A 27,032-nucleotide genomic window follows, 5' to 3' on the forward strand; every position below is an offset into this window, starting at 1 on the left:
AATTTTCATAAAATATCAAAGTACACCAAATATATATATCTACTCTACATAAAATATAAAATTACACCAAATGAATATTATATACTGTAAATTAAGTGTCTAAGTACACCAAATATATATTATGTATTGTACTTAAAATATCAAAGTACACAAAATATATATTATATACTGTAAATAAAATATCAAAGTACAACAAATATATATTATAAAGTGTACATAAAACATCAAAGAACACCAAGTATATAATATACTGTACATAAAATATCACAGTACACCAAATATATATTATATACTGCACATAAAATATCACAGTACAAGAAATGTATATTATATGTTGTATATAAAACAACAAAGTAAACCAAGTATATACTATATACTGTGCATAAAATATAAAAGTACACCAAATATATTTTATATACTGTACATAAAATGTGGAAATATGCAAATTATATATTATATACTGAACATAAAATATGAAAGGACACCAAATGTATATTATATAATGAAGAAAAAATATCAAACTTCACCCAATATATACTATATACTGTACATAAAGTATCAAATTAAACTAAATATATAGTATATACTGTACATAAAATTGCAAAGTACACCAAATGTATATTATATAATGAAGAAAAAATATCAAACTTCACCCAATATATACTATATACTGTACATAAAGTATCAAATTAAACTAAATATATAGTATATACTGTACATAAAATTGCAAAGTACACCAAATGTATATTATATACTGTACATAAAATATCAAAGCACACCAAATATATGTTATATAGTGTAAATACAATTTCAAAGTACACCAAATATACATTATATAGTATACATACAATATCACAATACACCAAATATATATTATATACTGTACATAAAATATCACAATAAACCATAGATATATACTGTACATAAAATATAAATATACTCAAATATATATTACTGTACAAAAAATATCAAAATACACCATATATATTATATACTATACATAAAATATGAAAGTACACCAAATATATATTATATACTGTACATAAAATAAAAAATCACACCAAATATATATTGTACATAATATATCAAATTACGCTAAATACATATTATGTACTGTACATAAAATATAAAAGTACACCAAATATATGTTATATACTGTGCATAAAATATAAAAATATGCAAAATATATATCTCATACTGTACATAAAATATCAAAGTACACCAAATATACATTATATACTGTACATAAAATATCAAATTAAACTAAATGTATATTATATACTGTACATAAAATATCAAAGTACACCAAATATACATTATATACTGTACATAAAATATCACAGTACACCAGATATATATTATATACTGTACACAAAATATCACAATACACCATATATATTATATACTGTACACAAAATATCAAAGCACACTAAATATATATTATATACTGTACATGAAATATCAAAGTACACCAAATATACATCATATACTGTGCATAATATATCACAGTACACCAAATATATATTATATACTCTACATAATATATCACAATATACCATATATATTATATACTGTACATAAAATATCAAAATACACTAAATATATTATACACTGTACGTAAAATATCAAAGTACAGCAAATATATTATTATATACTGTACATAAAATATCAAATTACACTAAATACATATCATATACTGTAAATAAAATATAAAAGTACACCAAATATATATTATATACTGTACATAAAATATGAAAATAAAAAAAATACACATGACATAATGTACATAAAAAAACAAAGTACACCAAATATATAATATACTGTATATAAAATATCAAATTAAACTGAATATATATTATACACTGTACATAAAATATAAAAGTACATCAAATATGTATAATGTACTGTACATAAAATGTGAAAATACACCAAATATACATTATATACTTTACATAAAATATCACAGTTCACCAAATATATATTATATACTATACATAAAATATCACAATAAACCATATATATTATATACTGTACATAAATTATAAACATACTCGAAACATGTATTATATACTGTACATAAAATATCAAATTACACCGAGTATATGTTATATACTGTACATAAAATATCAAAGTATACCTAATATATATTATATACTGTACATAAAATATCAGAGTACACCAAATATACATCATATACTGTACATAAAATATTAAATTACACTAATTACATATATACTGTACATAAAATATAAAAGTACACCAAATGTATATTGTATACTGTACATAAAATATGAAAATACACAAAATACATATCACATACTGTGCATAAAATATCAAAGTACACCAAATATATATTATATACTGTACAGAAAATATCAAATTAAACTTTATATTATATACTGTACATAAAATATAAATTATATACTGTACATAAAATATAAAAGTACACGAAATATATATTATATACTGTACATAAAATATAAAAGTACACCAAATGTATATTGTATACTGTACATAAAATATGAAAATACACAAAATACATATCACATACTGTGCATAAAATATCAAAGTACACCAAATATATATTATGTACTGTACAGAAAATATCAAATTAAGCTAAATATATATTATATACTGTACATAAAATATAAATTATATACTGTACATAAAATATAAAAGTACACCAAATATATATTATATACTGTACATAAAATATCAAAGCACAACAAATATATACTATGTATTGCACATAAAATATCAAATTACACTAAATAAATATTATATACCGTACATGAAATATAAAAGTACACCAAATATATATTACTGTACATAAAATATGAAAATATAGAGAATATATATTATATACTCTACATAAAATACCAAAGTACACCAAATATATATCATATACTGTACATAAAATATTAAAGCACACGAAATACATTATATACTGTACATAAAATATCAAAGTAAACCAAATATAAATTATATACTGTACATAAAATATCAGAGTACACCAAATATATATTATATACTGCACATATAACTGTACACCATATATATACTATATACTGTACATAAAATATAAAAATACCCGAAATATATATTTTATACTCTACATAAATTATCAAAGGACACGAAATGTATACTATATACTGTACATAAAATGTCAAGGTTCACCAAATATATATTGTATACTGTACATAAAATATCAAAGAACACCAAATATATATTATATTCTGTACATAAAATATCAAACTACACCAAATATATATTATGTACTGTACATAAAATATCAAATTTCACCAAGTATATATTATATACGGTATATAAAATATGAAAGTACACCAAATATATATTATATACTGTACATAAAATATGAAAATACACAAAATATGTATTGTATACTGTACATAAATTATCAAAGTACACCAAATATATATTACATACTGTACATAAAATATCAAATTAAACTAAATATATATTATATACTGGATATAAAATATCAAAGTACACCAAATATATTATGTACTGTACATGAAATATAAAATCACACCAAATATATATAATATACTATAAATAAATATCAAATTATAGTAGATTCATATTACTGTATATAAAATATGAAATTACACCAAATATATATTATATACTTTACATAAAATATTAAATTACGCTAAATATATATTATATACTGTACATAAAATATAAAAGTACACAAAATGTATATTATATACTGTACATAAAATGTGAAAACACACCAAATATATATTATATACTGTACATAAAATATCAAAGTACTCCAAATATATATTATATACTGTACATAAAATATAAAACACACCAAATATATAGAATATACTGTACATAAAATATCAAATTACACTAAATACATATATACTGTACATAAAATATAAGAGTACACCAAACATATATTATATACTGTACATAAAATATAAAAATGCACACGATATATATTATATACTGTACATAAAATATCGCGGTACACCATATATATATATCTACTGTACATAAATTATCAAAGCCCACCAAATATATGTTATATACTGTACATTAAATATCAAAGTACACCAAATATGCATTATATAATCTGCATAATATATCACAGTACACCAAATATATATTATATACTGTACATAAAATATCACAGTACACCAAACGTATATACTGTACATACAATGTCAAAATAAACCAAATATATATTATATACTGTACATAAAATATAGGACACCAAATGAATATTATATACTGTACGTAAAATCTCAAAGTTCACCAAATAAATATTATATACTGTACATAAAATATCAAATTACACTAAATGTATATTTTATACTGGACGTAAAATATAAAAGTACACCAAATATATATTATATACTGTACATAAAATGTGAAAATACACAAAATACATATTATATACAGTACATAAAATATTACAGTACACCAAATATATATTATATAATGTTCATAAATATCAAAGTACACCAAATATATATTATATACTGTACATAAAATATCAAAGTACACCAAATATATATTATATACCGTATATAAAATAAAAAATCATAGCAAATATATATTATATACTGTACACAAAATATCATTTTACACTAAATATATAATATATACTGTACATAAAATATAAAAGTACACCAAATATATATTATATACTGTGTATAAAATATGAAAATACACAATATATATATGATACTGTACATAAAAAATCAAAGTACACCAAATATTATATACTGTACATAAAATATCAAATTAAACTAAATGTATATTATATACTGTACATAAAATATCAAAGGACACCAAATATACATTATATACTGTACATAAAATATCACAGTACACCACATATACATTATACACTGTACATAAAATATCACAATTCATATATATTATATACTGTACATATTATATTAAAATACCCCAAATATATATAATATACTGTACATAAAATACCAAAGTACACGAAATATAATATACCGTACAGAAAATATCAAGTTACACTAAATATATATTATATACTGTACGTAAAATATAAAATTACACCAAATATATATTATATACAGTACATAAAATGTTAAAATACACCAAATATGTTTTATACTGTACATAAAATATCAAAGTGCACCAAATATATATTATATACTGTACATGTAATATAAAATGACACCAAATATATATTCTATACTGTACATAAAATAAAAAAGCACACCAATGTATGTTATATACTGTATAATAAATATCAATCTACACCAAATATACATTATATGCGGTACATAAAATACCACAGTACACCAAATATATATTATATACTGTATATAAAATGTGACAATACACAAAATATATATTATATGCTGTACATAAAGTAACAAAGTACACTAAGTATGTATTATGTACTGTACATAAGATATAAAAGCACACTAAATATATATTATGTACAGAACATGAAATTTCAAATTACAGTAAATACATGTTATATAAAGTGCATAAAATATCAAAGTACACCAAATATATATTATATTCTGTACATAAAATATCAAAATACACAAAATATATATTATATACTGTACATAAAATATCACAGTACACCAAATATACATTATATACTGTACATTAAATGTCAAAGGACACCAAATGTATATTATATACTGTATATAAAATGTGAAAATACACAAAATATATATTATATACTCTACATAAAATATCAAAGTACACCAAATATATTATATACTGTACATAAAATATAAAAGCACAACAAATATATATTATATACTGTACATAAAATATCACAATACACCTTATATGTTATATACTGTACAGAAAATATAAAAATACCCAAATATATATTATATACTGTATATAAAATATCAAAGTACACCAAATATATATTATATACTGTAAAAAATATATCAAATACACTATATATTATATACTTTACATAAAATATAAAATCTCACCAAATACATATTATATAGTGTGCATAAAATATCAAATTACAAAAAATACATATTATATATTGTACATACCATATCAAAGTACACCAAATATATATTATATACTGTACATAAATTATGAAAATACAAAAAATACATACCATATACTGTACATAAATTATCTAAGTACACCAAATATATATTATACACTGTACATAAAATACCAAATTAAACTAAATATATATTATATACTGAATATAAAATATAAAATTACACCAAATATATATTATATACTGTACATAAAAAGTGAAAATATACGAAATATATATTTTATACTGTACATAAAATATCAAAGTACATGAAATATATATTATATACTGTACATAAAATATCAAAGCACACCAAATGTATTTTATATACTGTACATAAAAAATCAAAGTAAACCAAATATACGTTATATACTGTAGTTAAAATATCACAGTACACCAAATATATATTATATACTGTATATAAAATATCACAGTACACCATATGTATATTATGTACTGTACATAAAACCTAAAATTACACGAAATACATATAGTACACTGTACATAAAATATAAAAGTACAACAAATATATATTATATACTGTACCTAAAATGTGAAAATACACAAAATATATATTATATACTGTACATAAAATATCAAAGAACACCAAATATACATGATATACTGTACATAAAATATAAAATTACACCAAATATATATTATATACTGTGCATAAAATGTGAAAATACACAAAATACATATTATATACTGTAGATAAAATATCAAAATACCCCAAATAAACATTATATACTGTACATAAAATATCAAAGGGCACCAAATGTATATTATATATTGTACATAAAATGTCAAAGTTCACCAAATATATATTATATACTGTATATAAAAATCAAATTACACCAAATATATATTATATACTGTACATAAAATATCAAATTACACTAAATACATATCATATACTGTAAATAAAATATAAAAGTACACCAAATATATACTGTACATAAAGTATCAAAGCACACCAAATATGTATTATATACTGTACATAAAATGTCAAAGTACACCAAATATACATGATATAAAGTACATAAAATGTCACAGTACACCAAATATGTATTATATAATTTTCATAAAATATCAAAGTACACCAAATATATATATCTACTCTACATAAAATATAAAATTACACCAAATGAATATTATATACTGTAAATTAAGTGTCTAAGTACACCAAATATATATTATGTATTGTACTTAAAATATCAAAGTACACAAAATATATATTATATACTGTAAATAAAATATCAAAGTACAACAAATATATATTATAAAGTGTACATAAAACATCAAAGAACACCAAGTATATAATATACTGTACATAAAATATCACAGTACACCAAATATATATTATATACTGTACATAAAATATCACAATAAACCATATATATTATATACTGTACATAAATTATAAACATACCCGAAACATATATACTGTAAGTAAAATATCAAATTACACCAAATATATATTATATAGTGTACATAAAATATCAAATTACACCATATATTATATACTGTACATAAAATATCAAAGTATATCTAATATATATTATATACTGTAGATAAAATATCAGAGTACACCAAATATACATGATATACTGTATATAAAATATTAAATTACACTAATTACATATTATATACTGTACATAAAATATAAAAGTGCACCAAATGTATATTGTATACTGTACATAAAATATGAAAATACACAAAATACATATCACATACTGTGCATAAAATATCAAAGTACACCAAATATATATTATATACTGTACAGAAAATATCAAATTATACTAAATAAATATTATATACTGTACATAAAATATAAATTATATACTGTACATAAAATATAAAGGTACACCAAACATATATTATATACTGTACATAAAATATCAAAGCACAACAAATATATACCATGTATTGCACATAAAATATCAAATTACACTAAATAAATATTATATACCATACATGAAATATAAAAGTACACCAAATATATATTACTGTACATAAAATATGAAAATATAGAGAATATATATTATATACTGTACATAAAATACGAAAGTACACCAAATATATATCATATACTGTAAATAAAATATTAAAGCACACCAAATATATACTGTACATAAAATATCAAAGTAAACCAAATATAAATTATATACTATACATAAAATATCACAGTACACCAAATATATATTATATACTGCACATATCACAGTACACCATATATATACTATATACTGTACATAAAATATAAAAATACCCAAAATATATATTATATACTCTACGTAAATTATCAAAGGACACGAAATGTATATTATATACTGTACATAAAATGTCAAGGTTCACCAAATATATATTATATACTGTACATAAAATATCAAAGAACACCAAATATTTATTATATGCTGTACATAAAATATCAAACTACACCAAATATATATTATGTACTGTACATAAAATATCAAATTTCACCAAGTATATATTATATATGGTATATAAAATATGAAAGTACACCAAATGTATATTATATACTGTACATAAAATATGAAAATACACAAAATACGTATTGTATACTGTACATAAATTATCAAAGTACACCAAATATATATTACATACTGTACATAAAATATCAAACTAAACTAAATATATATTATATACTGTACATAAAATGTCAAAGTACACCAAATATATATTATATACTGTACATAAAATATAAAATCACACCAAATATATATAATATACTGTAAATAAATATCAAATTACAGTAGATTCATATATACTGTACATAAAATATGAAATTACACCAAATATATATTATATACTGTGCATAAAATATAAAACTACACAAAATATATATCAAACACTGTACATAAAATAACAAAGTACACCAAATATATATTATATACTGTACATAAAATATCAAATTCATCTAAATATATATTATATACCGTATATAAATTATAAAAGTACACCAAATATATATTATATACTGTACATAAAATGTGAAGATACACAAAATACGTATTATATACAGTACATAAAATATAAAAGTACACCAAATATATATTATATACTGTACATAAAACATGAAAGGACACCAAATGTATATTACTGTACATAAGATGCCAAAGTTCACCAACTATATATTATATACTTTACATAAAATATTAAATTACACTAAATATATATTATATACTGTACATAAAATATAAAAGTACACAAAATATATATTATATACTGTACATAAAATGTGAAAACACACCAAATATATATTATATACTGTACATAAAATATCAAAGTACTCCAAATATATATTATATACTGTACATAAAATATAAAACACACCAAATATATAGTATATACTGTACATAAAATATCAAATTTAACTAAATACATATATACTGTACATAAAATATAAAAGTACACCAAACATATTATATACTGTACATAAAATATGAAAATGCACATGATATATATTATATACTGTACATAAAATATCACGGTACACCAAATATATATTATATACTGTACATAAATTATCAAAGCACACCAAATATATATTATATACTGTACATTAAATATCAAAGTACACCAAATATGCATTATATAATCTGCATAAAATATCACAGTACACCAAATATATATTATATACTGTACATAAAATATCACAGTACACCAAACGTATATACTGTACATAAAATATCAAAATAAACCAAATATACATTATATACTGTACATAAAATATCATAGGACACCAAATGTATGTTATATACTGTACGTAAAATCTCAAAGTTCACCAAATATATATTATATACTGTACATAAAATATCAAATTATACTAAATATATATTATATACTGGACGTAAAATATAAAAGTACACCAAATATATGTTATATACAGTACATAAAATGTGAAAATACGCGAAATATATGTCATATACTGTACATAAAATATCAAACTACACCAAATATATATTATGTACTGGACATGAAATAGAAAATCACACCAAATGTATATTTCATACTGTACAGAAAATATCATGTTACACTATATTCATATAATATACTGTACATAAAATATAAAAGTACACCAAATATATGTTATATACTGTACATAAAATATAAAATTACACTAAATAAATATATACTGTACATAAAATATAAAAGTATACCAAATATATATTATATACTGTATATAAAACATGAAAATAACCAAAATATATATTATATACTGTACATAAAATATCAAAGTACACCAAATATGTATTATATACTGTACATAAAATATTAAAGTACACCAAATATATGTTATATACTGTACACCAAATATGAAAGTACACCGATTATACATTATATACTGCACATAAAATATCACAGTACACCATATAGATTGTATAATGTACATAAAATATCAAAATACCCCAAATATATATTATATACTGTCCATAAAATATCAAAGTACACAAAATATATATTATATACTGTACATAAAATATCAAAGTACACCAAATATATATTATATACTGTACATAAAATATAATATCCCACCAAATATGTATTATATACTGTACATAAAATATCAAGTTACACTAAGTACATATTATATACTGTACATAAAATATAAAAGTACACCAAATATATACTGTATACTGTACATAAAATATGAAAATACACAAAATACATATCACATACTGTACATAAAATATCAAAGTACACCAAGTATATATTATATACTGTACATAAAATGTGAAAATATACAAAATACGTATTATATACAGTACATAAAATATCAAAGTACACCAAATATACATTATATACTGTACATAAAATATCAAAGGACACCAATTTTATATTACTGTACATAAAATGTCAAATTTCACCAAATATATATTATATACTGTACGTAAAATATAAAAGTACACAAAATATATATTATATACTGTACATAAAATGTGAAAATACACCAAGTATATATTATATACTGTACATAAAATATCAAAGTACACCAAATATACATTATATACTGTACATAAAATATAAAACATACCAAATATATAGTATATACTGTACATAAAATATCAAAGTACACTAAATACATATTATATACTGTACATAAAATATAAAAGTACACTAAACATATATACTGTACATAAAATGTGAAAATGCACAAAACATATATACTGTACATAAAATATCACCGTAAACCAAATATATATTATATACTGTACATAAATTATCAAAGCACACCAAATATATATTATGTGCTGTACATTAAATATCAAAGTACACCAAATATACATTATATACTCTGCATAAAATATCACAGTACACCATATATATATTATATAATGTACATAAAATATCACAGTACACCAAAGATATATACTGTATATAAAATATCAAAATACCCCAAATGTATATTATATACTGTACATAAAATATCAAAGAACGCCAAATGTATATTATATACTGTACATAAAATGTCAAAGTTCACCAAATATATGTAATATACTGTACATAAGATATCAAATTATACTAAATATATATTATGTACTGTATGTAAAATATAAAATTACACAAAGTATATATTATATACTGTCCATAAAATGTGAAAATACACCAAATATATATTATATACTGTACATATAATATCAAAGTGCACCAAATATACATTATGTACTGTACATAAAATATAAAACACACCAAATATATATTATATACTGTACATAAAATATGAAATTACACTAAATACATATTATGTACTGTACATAAAGTATAAAAGTACACCAAACATATATACTGTACATAAAATATGAAAATGCACAAAATATATATTATATACTGTACATAAAATATCACAGTTCAGCAGATATATATTATATACTGTACATAAATTATGAAAGCACACCAAATATATATTATATACTGTACATAAAATATCAAAGTACACCAAATATACATTATATACTGTAGATAAAATATTAAATTATATATTATACACTGTACATAAAATGTGAAAATACACAAAATACGTATTATACACTGTACACAAAATATCAAAGTACACCAAATATATATTATATACTGTATATGAAATATCTAATTACACTAAGTATATATTATATACTGTACATAAAATATAAGAGTACACCTAATATATTTTATATATTGTACATAAAATGTGAAAATACACAAAATATATATTATATACTGTACATAAAATATCAAAGTTTTCCAAATATGTATTATATACTGTACATAAAATATGAAAGTACACCAAATATAGATTATATTCTGTACATAAAGTATCACAGTCCACCAAATATATATTACATACTGTAAATAAAATATCACAGTGCACCATATATATCATGTACCATACATAAAATATAAAAACACCCCAAATAGATATTATATAACTTACATAAAATATCAAAGGACAGCAAATGTATATTATATACTGTACATAAAATGTCAAAGTACAGCAAATATATATTGTATACTGTACATAAAATATCAAATCACACTAAATATATAGTTTATACTGTACATAAAATACAAAAGTACACCAAATATATATTATATACTGTACATAAAATGTGAAAATACACAAAATATATATTATATTCTGTACATAAAATATGAAAATACACAAAATATATATTATATACTGTACATAAAATATCAAAGTACACCAAATATATACTGTACATAAAATATCACAGTACACCAAATATATACTATATACTATACATAAAATATCACACTACACCAAAGGTATATTATATACTGTATATGAAGTACAACATATATATTTTATATACTGTGCATAAAATATCACAGTATGCCAAATATATATTATATACTGTACATAAAATATCACAGTACTCCAAATATATATTATATTCTGTACATAAAATATCAAAATACCCCAAATATATATTGTACATAAAATATAAAAGTACACCAAATATATGTTATATACTGTATATAAAGTGTGAAAATACACAAAATATATATTATATACTATACATAAAGTATCAAAGTACACCAAATATATATTATATACTGTACAAAAAATATAAAAGCACACCAAATATATATTATATACTGTACATAAAATATCAAATTACACTAAATACATATTATATACTGTACTTAAAATATAAAAGTACACCAAATATATATTATATACTTAACATAATCTGTGAAAATACATAAAATATAAATTGTATACTGTACATAAAATACCAAAGCACACCAAATATATATTATATACTATACATAATACATCAAAGTACACCAAATATACATTATATACTGTACGTAAAATATGACAGTACACCAAGTATATATTTTATACTGTATATAAAATATGATAATACACCAAATATATATTATATACTGTACATGAAATATCAAAATACCCCAAATTTATATTATAAACTGTACATAAAATATCAAAGTACACCAAATATATATTATATCCTGTACATTAAATATAAAAGTACACCAAATATATATTATATACTGTACTTAAAATATCAAATTTCAGAAAATATATATTATATAGTGCACATAAAATATCAAATTTCACCAAATATATATTATATACTGTACATAACATATCAAATTTCACCCAATATATATTATATACTGTACATAAAATATCAAATTTCACCGAATATATATTATATACTGTATATAAAATTTCAAATTTCACCAAATATATATTGTATACTGTATATAAAGTATCAAATTTCACCAAATATGTATTATATGGAATGGAATGTAATGGAATGGAATGCAATGGAATGGAACGGAATGCAATGGAATGGAATGGAATGGAATGGAATAGAATGGAATTGAATCAACCCGAGTGGAGTGGAGTGGAGTGGAGTGGAGTGGAGTGGAGTGGAGTGGAGTGGAGTGGAGTGGAGTGGAGTGGAATGGAGTGGAGTGGAATGGAATGGAATGGAATGGAATGGAATGGAATGGAATGGAATTCAATGGAATGGAATGGAATGGAATTCAATGGAATGGAATGGAATGGAATTCAATGGAATGGAATGGAATGGAATTCAATGGAATGGAATGGAATGGAATTCAATGGAATGGAATGGAATGGAATTCAATGGAATGGAATGGAATGGAATTCAATGGAATGGAATGGAATGGAATTCAATGGAATGGAATGGAATGGAATTCAATGGAATGGAATGGAATGGAATTCAATGGAATGGAATGGAATGGAATGGAATGGAATGGAATGGAATGGGAATGGAATGGGAATGGAATGGGAATGGAATGGAATGGAATGGAATGGAATGGAATCAACCCGAGTAGATCGACGCGGAACATAGCGGAACAGAACGGAATGGAATGGAATGGAATAGAATGGAATGGAATCAAACCGAGTAGAACCGAACGGAATGGAACGGAACGGAACGGAACGGAATGGAATCAACCTGAGTAGAACAGAACGGGACGGAACGGGACTGGACGGCATGGGACGGAATGGAACGGAACAGAATGGAATCAACCCGAGTGGAATGGAATGGAATGGAATGGAACGGAACAGAACGGAACGGAACGAAATGGAAATCAACCCGAGTAGAATGGAATGGATTGGAATGGAACGGAATGGAATGGAATGGAATCAACCCGAGTGGAATGGAATGGAATGGAATGGAATGGAATGGAATGGAACGGAACGGAACGGAAATCAACCCTAGTAGAACAGAATGGAACGGAACGGAATGGAACGGAATGGAATGGAATAGAATGGAATTGAATCAACCCGAGTGGAATGGAATGGAATGGCATGGCATGGCATGGCATGGCATGGAATGTCATGGAATGGCATGGCATGGAATGGAATGGCATGGCATGGAATGGCATGGCATGGCATGGCATGGCATGGAATGGAATCAACCCGAGTAAAACGGAATGGAATGGAATGGAATGGAATTCAGTGGTATAGAATGGAATTGAATCAACCCGAGTAGAACGACGCAGAACGTAACGGAACGGAACGGAATGTAATGGAATGTAATAGAATGGAATTGAATCAACCCGAGTGGAATGGAACGGAACGGAACGGAAAGGAACGGAATGGAAAGGAACGGAACGGAACGGAATGGAATGGAATCAACCCGAGTAGAACGGAACGGGACGGGAAGGGACGGGATGGGACGGGTCGGGACGGGACGGAATGGAACGGAACGGAACAGAATGGAATCAACCCGAGTAGAATGGAATGGAATGGAATGGAATGGAATGGAATGGAATGGAATGGAATAGAATGGAATTGAATCAACCCAAGTAGATCGACGCGGAACATAGCGGAACGGAATGGAATGGAATAGAATGGAATTGAATCAACCCGAGTAGAACGGAACGGAACGGAACGGAATCATCATCGAATGGACTCAAATGGAATTATCATCGAATGGAATCATCATCGAATGGAATCGAATGGAGGCATCATCGAATGGAATTGAAAGGAATCATCATCGAATAAACTCGAATGGAATCATCATCGAATGGACTTGAATGGAATCATCATTGAATGGAATTGAATGGAATCATCATTGAATGGAATTGAATGGAATCATCATCGAATGGAATCGAATGGAATCCTCGAATGGAATCGAATGGAATCATCAAATGGAATTGAATGGAATCATCATTGAATGGAATCGAATGGAATCATCATCGAATGGAATCGAATGGAATCATCATCGAATGGAATCCAATGGAATCATCGTCGAATGCACTCGAATGGAATCATCATCAAATGTACTCAAATGAAATCATCATCGAATGCAATCGAATGGAATCATCATCGAATGGAATCATCATCAAATGGAATTGAACAGAATCATCATTGAATGGAATCGAATGGAATCATCAAACAGAATTGAATGGAATCATCGAATGAAATCGAATGGAATCATCATCCAACGGAATAGAATGGAATCATTGAATGGAATCGAATGGAATCATCATCGAATGGAATTGAATGGAATCGTTCAATGGAATCGAATGGAATAAGCATCAAGTGGAATCATCGAATGGAATCAAATGGAATTATCAAATGGTATCGAATGGTGTCATCATTGAATGGAATCATCCAATGGAATCGAATCGAATAATCGAATGGAATCGAATGGAATCATCATCCAATGGAATTGAATGGAATCATCATCGAATGGAACCGAATGGAATCATTGAAGGGAATCGAATGGAATCATCATTACATGGAATCGAATGGAATCATCATCACAAGGAATAGAATGGAATCATCATTAAATGATATTGAAAGGAAACATCGAACAGAACTGAATGGAATAAATCAAATGGAATCGAATGGAATCATCATTGAATGAAATCAATAAGAATCATCGAATGGAATCGAATGCAATAATCATCGAATGGAATCGAACAGAATAATCAAAAGGAATTGAATAATCATCGAATGGAATCAAACGAAATCCTAGAATGGAATCGAATGGAATCATCGAACAGAATCAAATGGAAACATCAACGAATGGAATCGAATGGAATCATGGAATGGAATCGAATGGAATCATCATCACATGGAATCAAATGGAATGATCGAATGGAATCAAATGGAATAATCATCGAATGGAATCGAATGGAGTCATCGAATGGAATCAAATGGAATCATCGAATGGAATTGAATGAAATCATCATCGAATGGAATCGAATGGAATCATTATCGAATGGAATCGAATGGAATCATCAAAAGGAATCGAATGGAATAATCATCAAATGGAATCCAATGAAATCCTCTAATGGAAGGGAATGCAATCATCGAATGGAATCGAATGGAATCATCATCGAATTGAATCAAATGGAATCATAGAATGGAATCGAATGGAATCATCATCAAATGGAATCAAATGGAATCATCAAATGGAATCGAATGGAATCATCAAATGGAACTGAATGGAATCATCATGGAATGGAATCAAATGCAATCGTCCAATGGAATCGAATGGAATAATCATTGAATGGAATCGAATGGAGTCATCGAATGGAATCAAATGGAATCATCGAATGGAATTGAATGAAATCATCATCGAACGGAATCGAATGGAATCATTATCGAATGGAATCGAATGGAATCATCAAAAGGAATCGAATGGAATAATCATCAAATGGAATCCAATGAAATCCTCTAATGGAAGGGAATGCAATCATCGAATGGAATCGAATGGAATCATCATCGAATTGAATCAAATGGAATCATAGAATGGAATCGAATGGAATCATCATCAAATGGAATCAAATGGAATCATCAAATGGAATCGAATGGAATCATCAAATGGAACTGAATGGAATCATCATGGAATGGAATCAAATGCAATCGTCCAATGGAATCGAATGGAATAATCATTGAATGGAAACATCTAATGGAATCGAGTGGAATCATCAAATGGAATCGAATGGTGTCATCATCGAATGGAATCATACAATGGAAACGAATGGAATCAAAGAATGGAATCGAATGGAATCACTGAATGGATTTGAATGGAATCATCATCAGATGGATTCGAATGGAGTCATCTGATAGAATGGAATGGAATCATCATAGAATGGAATCCAAGGCAATCACAGAATGGAATCGAATGGAATCATTATCTCATGGAATCGAGTGGTATCATCATCACATGGAATCGAATGAAATCATCATCAAATGGTATCAAAAGGAAACATTGAATGGAATTGAATGGAATAAAACAAATGGAATCAAATGGAATCATCATCGAATGGAATTGAATGGAATCATCGAACGGAATCATCAACGAATGAAATAGAAAATCATCGAACATCATCGAATTTAATCAAAAAGAATCATCATCAAATGAAATTGAACGGAATCATCGAAAGGAATCAAATGGAATAACCATTGAATGGAATCAAATGGAATCCTCAAATGGAATCGAAGGGAACCATCAAATGGAATCGAATGAAATCATCATTGAATGGAATCGAATGGAATCATGGAATGGAATCGAATGGAAACATCATCGCATGGAAGCAAATGGAATCATCAAATGCAATCAAATGGAATAGACATCGAATGGAATTATTGAATGGAATCGAATGGAATCATCGAATGGAATCGAATGGTGTCATCATCGAATGGAATCATCCAATGGAATTGAATGGAATCATCCAATGGAATCGAATGGAATCATTGAATGGAATCAAATGGAATCATCACATGGAATCGAATGGAGTCATCCAATGGAATCGAATGGAATCATCATCAAATGGAATCGAATGGAATCATCCAATGGAATCGAATGGAATCATCATCACATGGAATCGAATGGATTCATCGAATGGAATCGAATGGAATCATCATCACATGGAATCAAATGGAATCATCATCAAATGGAATCATCATCAAATGGATTTGAATGGAATCATCATTGAATGGAATCAAATGGAATCATTGAATGGAATCAAACGGAATCATTAAAAGGAATCGAATGGAATCATCATCGAATGGAATCGAATGGAATCAACGAATGGAATTGAATGGAATCATCATCGAATGGATTCGAATGGAATCATCCAATGGAATCGAATGGAATAATCATCAAATGGCATCATCGAATGGAATCATATGGAAGCATCGAATGGAATAGAATGGAATGGTGTCATCATCGAATGTAATCATCCAATGGAATCGAATGGAATCATTGAATGGAATCGAATGGAATCGAATGGAATCATCATCGTTTGGAATCGAATGGAGTCATTCAATGGAATCTAATGGAATCATCATTGAATGGAATCGAATGGAATCGAATGGAATCATCGAAAGGAATCGAATGCAATAATCATTCAATGGAATCAAAAGGAATCCTCAAATGCAATAGAATGGAATCATCAAATGGAATCAAATGGAATCATCATCAAATGGAATCATGGAATGGAATCGAATGGAAACATCATCACATGGAAGCAAATGGAATCATCAAATGCAATTGAATGGAATAAACATCAAATGGAATCATTGAATGGAATCATCGAATGGAATCGAAAGGTGTCATCATCGAATGGCATCATCCAATGGAATCGAATGGAATCCTTGAATGGAATCGAATGGAATAATAGAATGGAATTGAATGGGATCATTGAATGGAATCGAATGGAATCATCATCGAATGGAATCGAATGGAGTCATCCAATGGAATCGAATGAAATCATGATCGAATGGAATCAAATGGAATCATCAGATGGAAACGAATGAAATCATCATCGAATGGAATCGAATGGAATCGAATGGAATCATCAAATGGAATCGAATGGAATAATCATCGAACGGAATCGAATGGAATCATCGAATGGAATCGAATGGAATCGTCATTGAATTGAATCAAATGGAATCATCATAGAATGGAATCATCATCCAATGGAATCAAATGGAATCATTGAATGGAATCGAATGGAATCATCAAATGGAATCGAATGTAATCATTGCATGAACTCGAATGGAATCATCATAGAATGGAATTGAATGGAATCATCGACTGGAATCGAATGGAATCATCCAATGGAATCGAAAGGAATAATCATCGAATGGAATCATCGAATGGAATCAAATGGAATCATCGAGTGGAATCGAATGGTGTCATCATCGAGTGGAATAATCCAATAGAATCCAAAGGAATCATCGAATGGAATCGAATAGAATCACCATCCAATGGAATCGAATGGAATCATGGAATTGAATCAAATGGAATCATCATTGCATGGAATCCAATGGAATCATCATCACATGGAATCGCATGGAATCATCATCGAATGGTATCGAAAGGAAACATCGAATGGAATCAAATGGAACATCGAATGGAATCGAATGGAATCATCATCGAATGGAATCGAACGGAATCATCGAAAGGAATTGAATGGAATAATCATTGAACGGAATTGAATGAAATCTTAGAATGAAATTGAATGGAATCATCGACTGGAATCAAATGGAATCATCATCGAATGGAATCGAATGGAATCATGGAATGGAATCGAATGGAATCATCATCACATGGCATCAAATGGAATCATCGAATGGAATCAAACGGAATAATCATTGAATGGAATCGAAATGAATCATCGAATGGAATCGAATGGAATCATCAAATGGAATCGAATGGAATCATCATCTAATGGAATCGAATGCAATCATCGAATGGAATCAAATGGAATCATCATCGAATGGAATCGAATGCAATCATCATCGAATGGAATGGAATGGAATCATCGAATGGACTCGAATGGAATCATCATCAAATGGAATCGAGTGGAATCATCGAATGGACTCGAGTGTCTGTTCAGACAGGTCTAGGGGATATCTAAAGGACTCATGAAAGGCTGTTTTTTTCTGTGTTGCTAGAATAAAGAACAGATAAGGAATGCACATTTTTAAGAAACTCTGCAAGGAGACCTAACAAACCACGGATGCTTAGGGCAAAAATTAGAATTTACACATATAGTAGATCACCTTCAGCACAGGAAGAAAAGTTGGAGAAGAGTATTTGGAAAACTAAGACATTCAAAATCATTCACGTACATCGGAGAGTCTAGAAAGTCACATGTATGCATAGGTTAAGCCACATGCTGACAAATGTCATAAGAAGACCCTACACTTTTACCTTGGCTGATCCCTCCCCTCACTGCAAGCTCTGTGCAAGAGTGAACTTGAACTTCACTCAGTGCAAGAGTGAACACACACTTTGTCCCGGCTTTAAAGAACCCAGCACAAAGCCAGTCTGCATGGCCTAGAGACATATTTTGCTGGATAATGATTACTTGTTTTTCTTTGTTTTTGTTGTATTTGCCTGTTTGCTTAGTTCCTGACATACAAGAAAATCACTGTCAAAACATTAGCTTAACATTTGTTAAGGAAACGAAAAGACTTCGGTGACCACACCTTATAAAGCAAACAATTTTGTAAATCACTTTGGAAAATTTCACTGTAAAAAATCCTTAACGATATAATAAGTAAAGAAAATTTAAAACCACAAAACATTACTGTGTTTGTAGGGGGGTTCTGATTTACAGAGTAATCACATAGTAATTATAATTATTATAATGTCCAGTTTTCAAAAAAAGTTACAAGGCACACAAAGAATGGGAAAGTATGGCTTATTCAAGGGAACAAAAAAAATTGACAGAGAATATCTCTAAGGAAACCCAGACATCAAACATACTAGAAAAAGACTTTAAAACAACTCTCTTCATTATACTCAAATGTCAAAAGGAAAACATAAACAAAGAAATCAAGGAATCAGAAAAAATATTAAAAAGTAGGAATATCAACAGAGGTAACAGAAATTCTGGAGCGGAAAACTACAACGATAAAAATTTAAAAATCACCAGAGGGATTTAAGAGTATATTTGCACACACAGAAGAAGACATGAGCTTGAAGATAAGAAAATGGAAAATATTGACTCTGAGAAACAGATAAAAAATGAGCACAGACTAATGAATCTGTGGGACATCATCAAATAGACCAACATTCATATTCTAAAAGGATAAATTATGTTGTTGAAAACTTTAACATTCTTTCTTTTCACCTTTCTTTCTTCCTCCCTCCCCCTTCTCCTCCTTTTTACTTTTCTTCCTCTTCCTTTCTCTTCTTCTGTCTCTCCTTCATTATCCCTTTTGCTCTGTTTCTCTTTCTCCCTTTCTCTTTTCTTTCAATTATCTCAATTACTAAGAGATGTTTAAATACCTTTACCATGTGAGTTGATATGGTTATTTCTCCCTTTAGTTCTCTTTTGAGATTTATAGTCACTCTAAGTAAAGCGATAACCCAAAAATAAGCCTCACAAACAGGCTTCCATACCATTCTTAATTTGGTCCTGTAATTCTTCATTGCTGTATTAACTTTCTGATGCTTTTAAGGATCTTTTAGAACAAATTGTTTAGTTTTATCCAATAGAATGTTTATTCTGAATTATCTAATTCATATTGTAAGTATATAGGGAGTTTAATATAAAATTATTAAACTGACATTTGTGAAAGAATGTATTTGTGCATTTAACAAATATGTTAATCTTCAGACAGTTATTGGGCAGCTGAGCATACAGCAATAAAAATAACAATTTTTTATGTGTACAATATTTATGGAATACGTTACTGGAACAAATAAATAATTTAGTTAATAACATGACAAAGAACAGAAATTGTATACACTATAGAGCATAGTAATGGAATAATGAATGATTAAAGTTATTAATATTAGGTAGAAAATGAAGGGTATCTTTGAGAGCAGAACTCAAGGAAGCAAGCAATTCGCCTTATGAGGAAACAGTTACCTGTGGATAAAGGAGAAACTGAAAAATTTACAAGTCAAGAATTTTGAGCAAAAACAAAAATATGACTATTAGTCACCAATTCAGTACAGTGGAAAAAAAAGTTGAAGAGATATCTTGGAAGTAAACCATGGTGTGGAAGAGCATGTAGGGTTTTGATAATCATGGGATGATTCTGAATTAATTTTAAATGCGATAGGAATATATGAGATAATTTCACCAGAGAATAACATGATTGTGTTTGCATTTCAAAGGGGTGTATCTGGTGCACTGTGTAGAATAAACAGGTTATGTGAGCAAATAAATTGGAAGGCTACTGTTATCCAGAGAAAAAAGGTAGTGACTTCGGTGAGAATGCTGTCAGGATGTGGTAGTAGTGGTGAGAAGTCATTAGGCCATGGATGTATTTCATAGGACTGGCCAAGAGAACTGCAGCTAAATTGGAGTGTAGGGAGTGAAATGGAGAACTCAAAGATGACTCTCAGCACTGGAAGGTGACAGCTGTCACTGAAGCACGCTGATGCCTCTTATTAAGAGAATTACTTGGGAATGGTAAGCTCAAAACTTCTCACTTTCAAATGTATGAAAAATATTGTTTTCAGAATGAATGACTTTGGGATCAGAAAGCCACCGTTCTAATTGATGGTTCCACGACTACACGGGCTCACACTCCCAAGAGCAAAAGTAAATCATCACAAAGGTGCTTCCTGATAATTCTAGAGAATGGAGAATTACTGTAACATCTTTCTGATTTTAGGAGAGGCAGCAGTTCCCTTTTTAGCCTAAACGCTATTTATTTTAAAGCTCAGCCAAGAGACTCCATTAAAATTTTCAAATGTGTGTAACTTAAATTCTCATATGAAATACCACTATGTTTAAATTAGTCAAAACATTTTCCCCATCTACAACTCTATCTTGTCATTGCAATCATTTTCACAAAAGTGACTGCAGCTCACAGACCCTAAAAGGAGAAAATCCAGGGTAGGTTATCTGATCTAGTTAGTTTGGAAGACAGGATCTAGAGATTATTTAATATGAAATCGGTCACCTGAAATGAAGTGTTTACTGAAAACAGCTTGGATCAGCCCTGTTTTCTACCACTGAACCATGCATTTGCTTTAAAAAACACAACAACTCTGGGGAATATCGACTGCTTCCAACTGTGTTGAAGGTGTTAAAGAAAAGAGCATAAAATTAAAAATGATCATCTGAGGCCTTTATAGTCTCTGCTCAAGAGACTAGAGTCTTCCATTCTTAACGAAACACCCAAATATCTTAATAATTGGGCAAAATCTAAATATCAGAGTGATAATTTTATCTTGAAGATTGTTAAATTATAATGGTGATTCACTACCTTGCCACGTCTCTGAGTCAAAAATTAGATCTTTGTTTAGGAATCAGTGGTAGTCTGCAAATTGGAAATAGGAAGATTTTAGAAGACTCAAACACTGACTTTCTTGTGTGCAAAAAAAAGAAGGGAAGGGGCAAAAGGTATGTGCCTTCTATCTTGTAAGGAAGGTTCCAGAAGCTGCCTTATTGAATACTTACAGTTATATCTCATTGGCCACAACTTAGTCTCATGCTCACACCTGACCACAAGGCCACCTGGGAAGCATAATCTCTACTCTGGGTGGCCATATACCCTGTTGCCACTTCTAGCCCTGGGCCACTGGGGAAGGCAGCATGGGCGAGAAGACAGGAGGGGCCACTTCTGCCACAGCGCCCTGGCCTAATGGAGCAGCCGGCTCACCTGCTCATTCAAGCAGCCCACTCGAGCCTTGCCAAAGTGCTGGCACGGGGCAGTGACAGGAGGCCCAACCCCTGTGGGTGACAAGCCCCCGGTCTGGGGAGAGCACTCAGGCTGCTCTGGAGCTCTGTGCCAAGGAACTGTATGGGTGTCCTGGGGCTGCCATAAACCGCAGGGGTGGATCATCTCCTGGATCCAGCAGTCCGAGATCCTGGTACCAGCAGGGTGGGTTCCTTCTGGGTGCCATGACAGAAGGATGTGTTCCAGGCCTCTGTCCTCAGCTCACAGATGGTCCACTTCTCCTTGTATATCTTCACCTCGTGTTCCCCTGTGCACGTCCTCTGCTCGCACACCCCCTTTTTATGAGGACACAGTCATATTGAATTAGGGTCCGCTCTGATGACCTCATCTTAGTGTGATCACCTCTGCGAAGGCCGTGTCTCCAAATAAGGTCACACTGAAGTTTTGGGGCTTGGATTTCACCATATCTCTTGTGGGGGAAGGCACGATTCCAGTCCCCACTCCTCCATGATTAATGCCTGTCAGACAGACAAGGACGCAGAGGCACAGGGGTCCTGTCGTCACAGCTAGCTCATTCCCGCAGCTCCCCCAGCTCCCCCAGCTCCCCAGCTGGCCCCCGGGTCTGGGTGCTGGGGGAACTGAGCCAAGACCATTGCCCCCACCTAGGTTGGGAGGCTATGTGTGACTGGAAGGATGTCCTGCCGGGTGGCGAGAAGCAGAGAATCGGCATGGCCCGCATGTTCTACCACAGGTGAGCACTCCAGGCCAGCAGGCTCCCTGGGGTCCCCTGGAAGGAGAAGTAGCAGCTGTGGGGAGGCCTGGGCTCAGTGGAGCCTGAGCCGGGCTGGGGTGTTGGGCCCTGGAGGGTGCACAGACTCTCCTCTCGGCCCGGACCCCCAGGCCCAAGTACGCCCTCCTGGATGAATGCACCAGTGCTGTGAGCATCGACGTGGAAGGCAAGATCTTCGAGGCGGCCAAGGACACAGGCATTGCCCTGCTCTCCATCACCAACTGGCCCTCCCTGTGGTAGGTGCCCTGTCTCCCTGCCTGGGGTCAGTGGGAGTGGCTGCCTGAGGGGAGGAGGTGCCCTGTTGGGCCAGGCGGCAGCAGCAGGCGGCTGTCATTAGCAGCCCTCATGCTGTGCCCCTGACCCTGTCCCTCTCCTGGCCAGGGAGTACCACTCACACTTGCTACAGTTCGATGGGGAGGGCGGCTGGAAGTTCGAGAAGCTGGACTCGGCTGCCCGCCTGAGCTTGACAGAGGAGAAGCAGCGGCTGGAGCAGCAGCTGGCAGGCATTCCCAAGATGCAGCGGCACCTCCAGGAGCTCTGCCAAATCCTGGGCGAGGCCGTGGCCCCAGCGCACGTGCCGGCACCTAGCCCGCAAGGCCCTGATGGCCTCCAGGGTGCCTCCACCTGACGCCACCATCCCCAACCCCTGCCCCGCCCCCAAGCTCGAATCACATGAAGGAGACAGCAGCACCCACCTGCGCACACACCCCTCCCCTGCATGCCTGGCCCCTCGTCCTAGAAGACCCTTCCCGACCTCGGGAAGTAGATGTGGAGGGTGGCGCCCTGCGTTACCCTCGCCCTGTCCCTCCCACTCCCTGGGGGGGCTGTTCCACAGTGACTGGGCCCTGTCCAGGGCAGTGAGTCCTCTACTTTGCTCCATGGAGGAAGCTGGGGTACAAGGGGCCCAGTGCTGGCCACACAGCAGCGCAGCCAAGCCCCAGGAGCCCCTCAGGCCACAGCCCCTGGTGCTGCAGGTGGCCTCCCTCCTCGTCAGTCTCTCAAAGACCCCATGGTCCATCCCCTAAGGGTGGCCAGCCAAGGCTCCCATCCCATGCGATGCCATAAAAGCCGCCCAGTGGTACCCACGGTCACAAAGAGCGCCTCACCTGCATCCTCTCCCCCACAAGAGCCCCGAAGATCCCACGGGAGAGGGACGCACAGCACTGCCTGCGGAGCGAGAATGTAGTCCCCGCCCCCTCAGCCCCTCACCTTCTCTTTCTACAGCCTAATTTATTGGATTCCCTATTCGTAGCCATCTCTGTGGCCAATGTGACTACCCTGCCAGCAGCGGGGGCAGCCCAGCCTCTGAGTCCCCTGGGTCCCCTGCTCCCACCAGTGCCAAACCCAGCCCCTGTGGGTGTCACCCCGCCAGCCTACACTACCAGCCGCCACCTGGCCACACGGGCCTCTGCTTGCTAGCCGGGAGTGCGGACACTATGTTCCCAGCTCAGTGCCAAACGGGTCACCAGGGGGAGCTGTCTGCAGAGCCAGCGCCTGCCCGAGAGAGACCCCACCGCCACTGTGTGCCTTTCCCGGGCCCTCAGCCCTCAGGCCGGGCGCCATCCCGAGTCACCCCAGTAAAAGCCTCCATTGGCAAATGCAGTCCTTCCTCCCTGCCTCAGAGTCTGGTGGTGTCTGCTGCGGGTCTTGGGGAGAGATGGAGGAGAGGGAGTGGGTTGCCTGTGGGGGAAAGAGTGAGTTTGGGAAACGAGTGGGCCTGACCCCCAAGCCCCTCTGTGGGGGAAAGTCATCAGAAGACATGGTCCAACATGCCCTCCACCGAGCCTCACGCCAATGCTCTTAGGATTCCTGTGACGGTGGTGGGGCAGAACCTGCAACAACATTGCACAGAAATACTGGCTGAGCTCAAATAGGACTAGGGGAGGGGATCATGCTGGTCCCTGTGGGAGGAGCACGAAGGCAAGAGAAGGGATGTCTAAGCTGCCACACAGCGTGCTGCTGGCCCTTCTAGGGAGAGGAGGCCACTTGTGCAGGGGCCTGGGGGGAACTGGGAGCACAGTGCAGGGTGTTCGTGCTGCATGCAGGGGAAG

At 31.1% G+C, this 27,032-nt stretch overlaps 1 protein-coding gene across 2 annotated transcripts in view; it reads left to right on the forward strand.

The window, feature by feature from the left end:
* Window positions 1-26,591, forward strand: part of LOC129531453 (ATP-binding cassette sub-family D member 1-like) — a 64,725-nt gene extending 38,134 nt beyond the window's left edge. For both annotated transcript variants that reach the window (XR_010130904.1, XM_063698384.1), the window contains exons 5-7: window positions 24,858-24,942; window positions 25,092-25,217; window positions 25,363-26,591. Coding sequence is in view for 1 of the 2 variants with exons in the window: in XM_063698384.1 (XP_063554454.1) it covers window positions 24,858-24,942; window positions 25,092-25,217; window positions 25,363-25,609 (458 nt within the window). In the remaining variant the exon portion in view is untranslated. The remainder of the gene's footprint in view (window positions 1-24,857; window positions 24,943-25,091; window positions 25,218-25,362) is intronic.
* The last annotated feature ends 441 nt before the right edge of the window (window positions 26,592-27,032 follow it).

This window comes from Gorilla gorilla, chromosome 16 (genome assembly GCF_029281585.2).
Source record: "Gorilla gorilla gorilla isolate KB3781 chromosome 16, NHGRI_mGorGor1-v2.1_pri, whole genome shotgun sequence".
In the NCBI taxonomy this organism is placed as follows: Eukaryota; Metazoa; Chordata; class Mammalia; order Primates; family Hominidae; genus Gorilla; species Gorilla gorilla.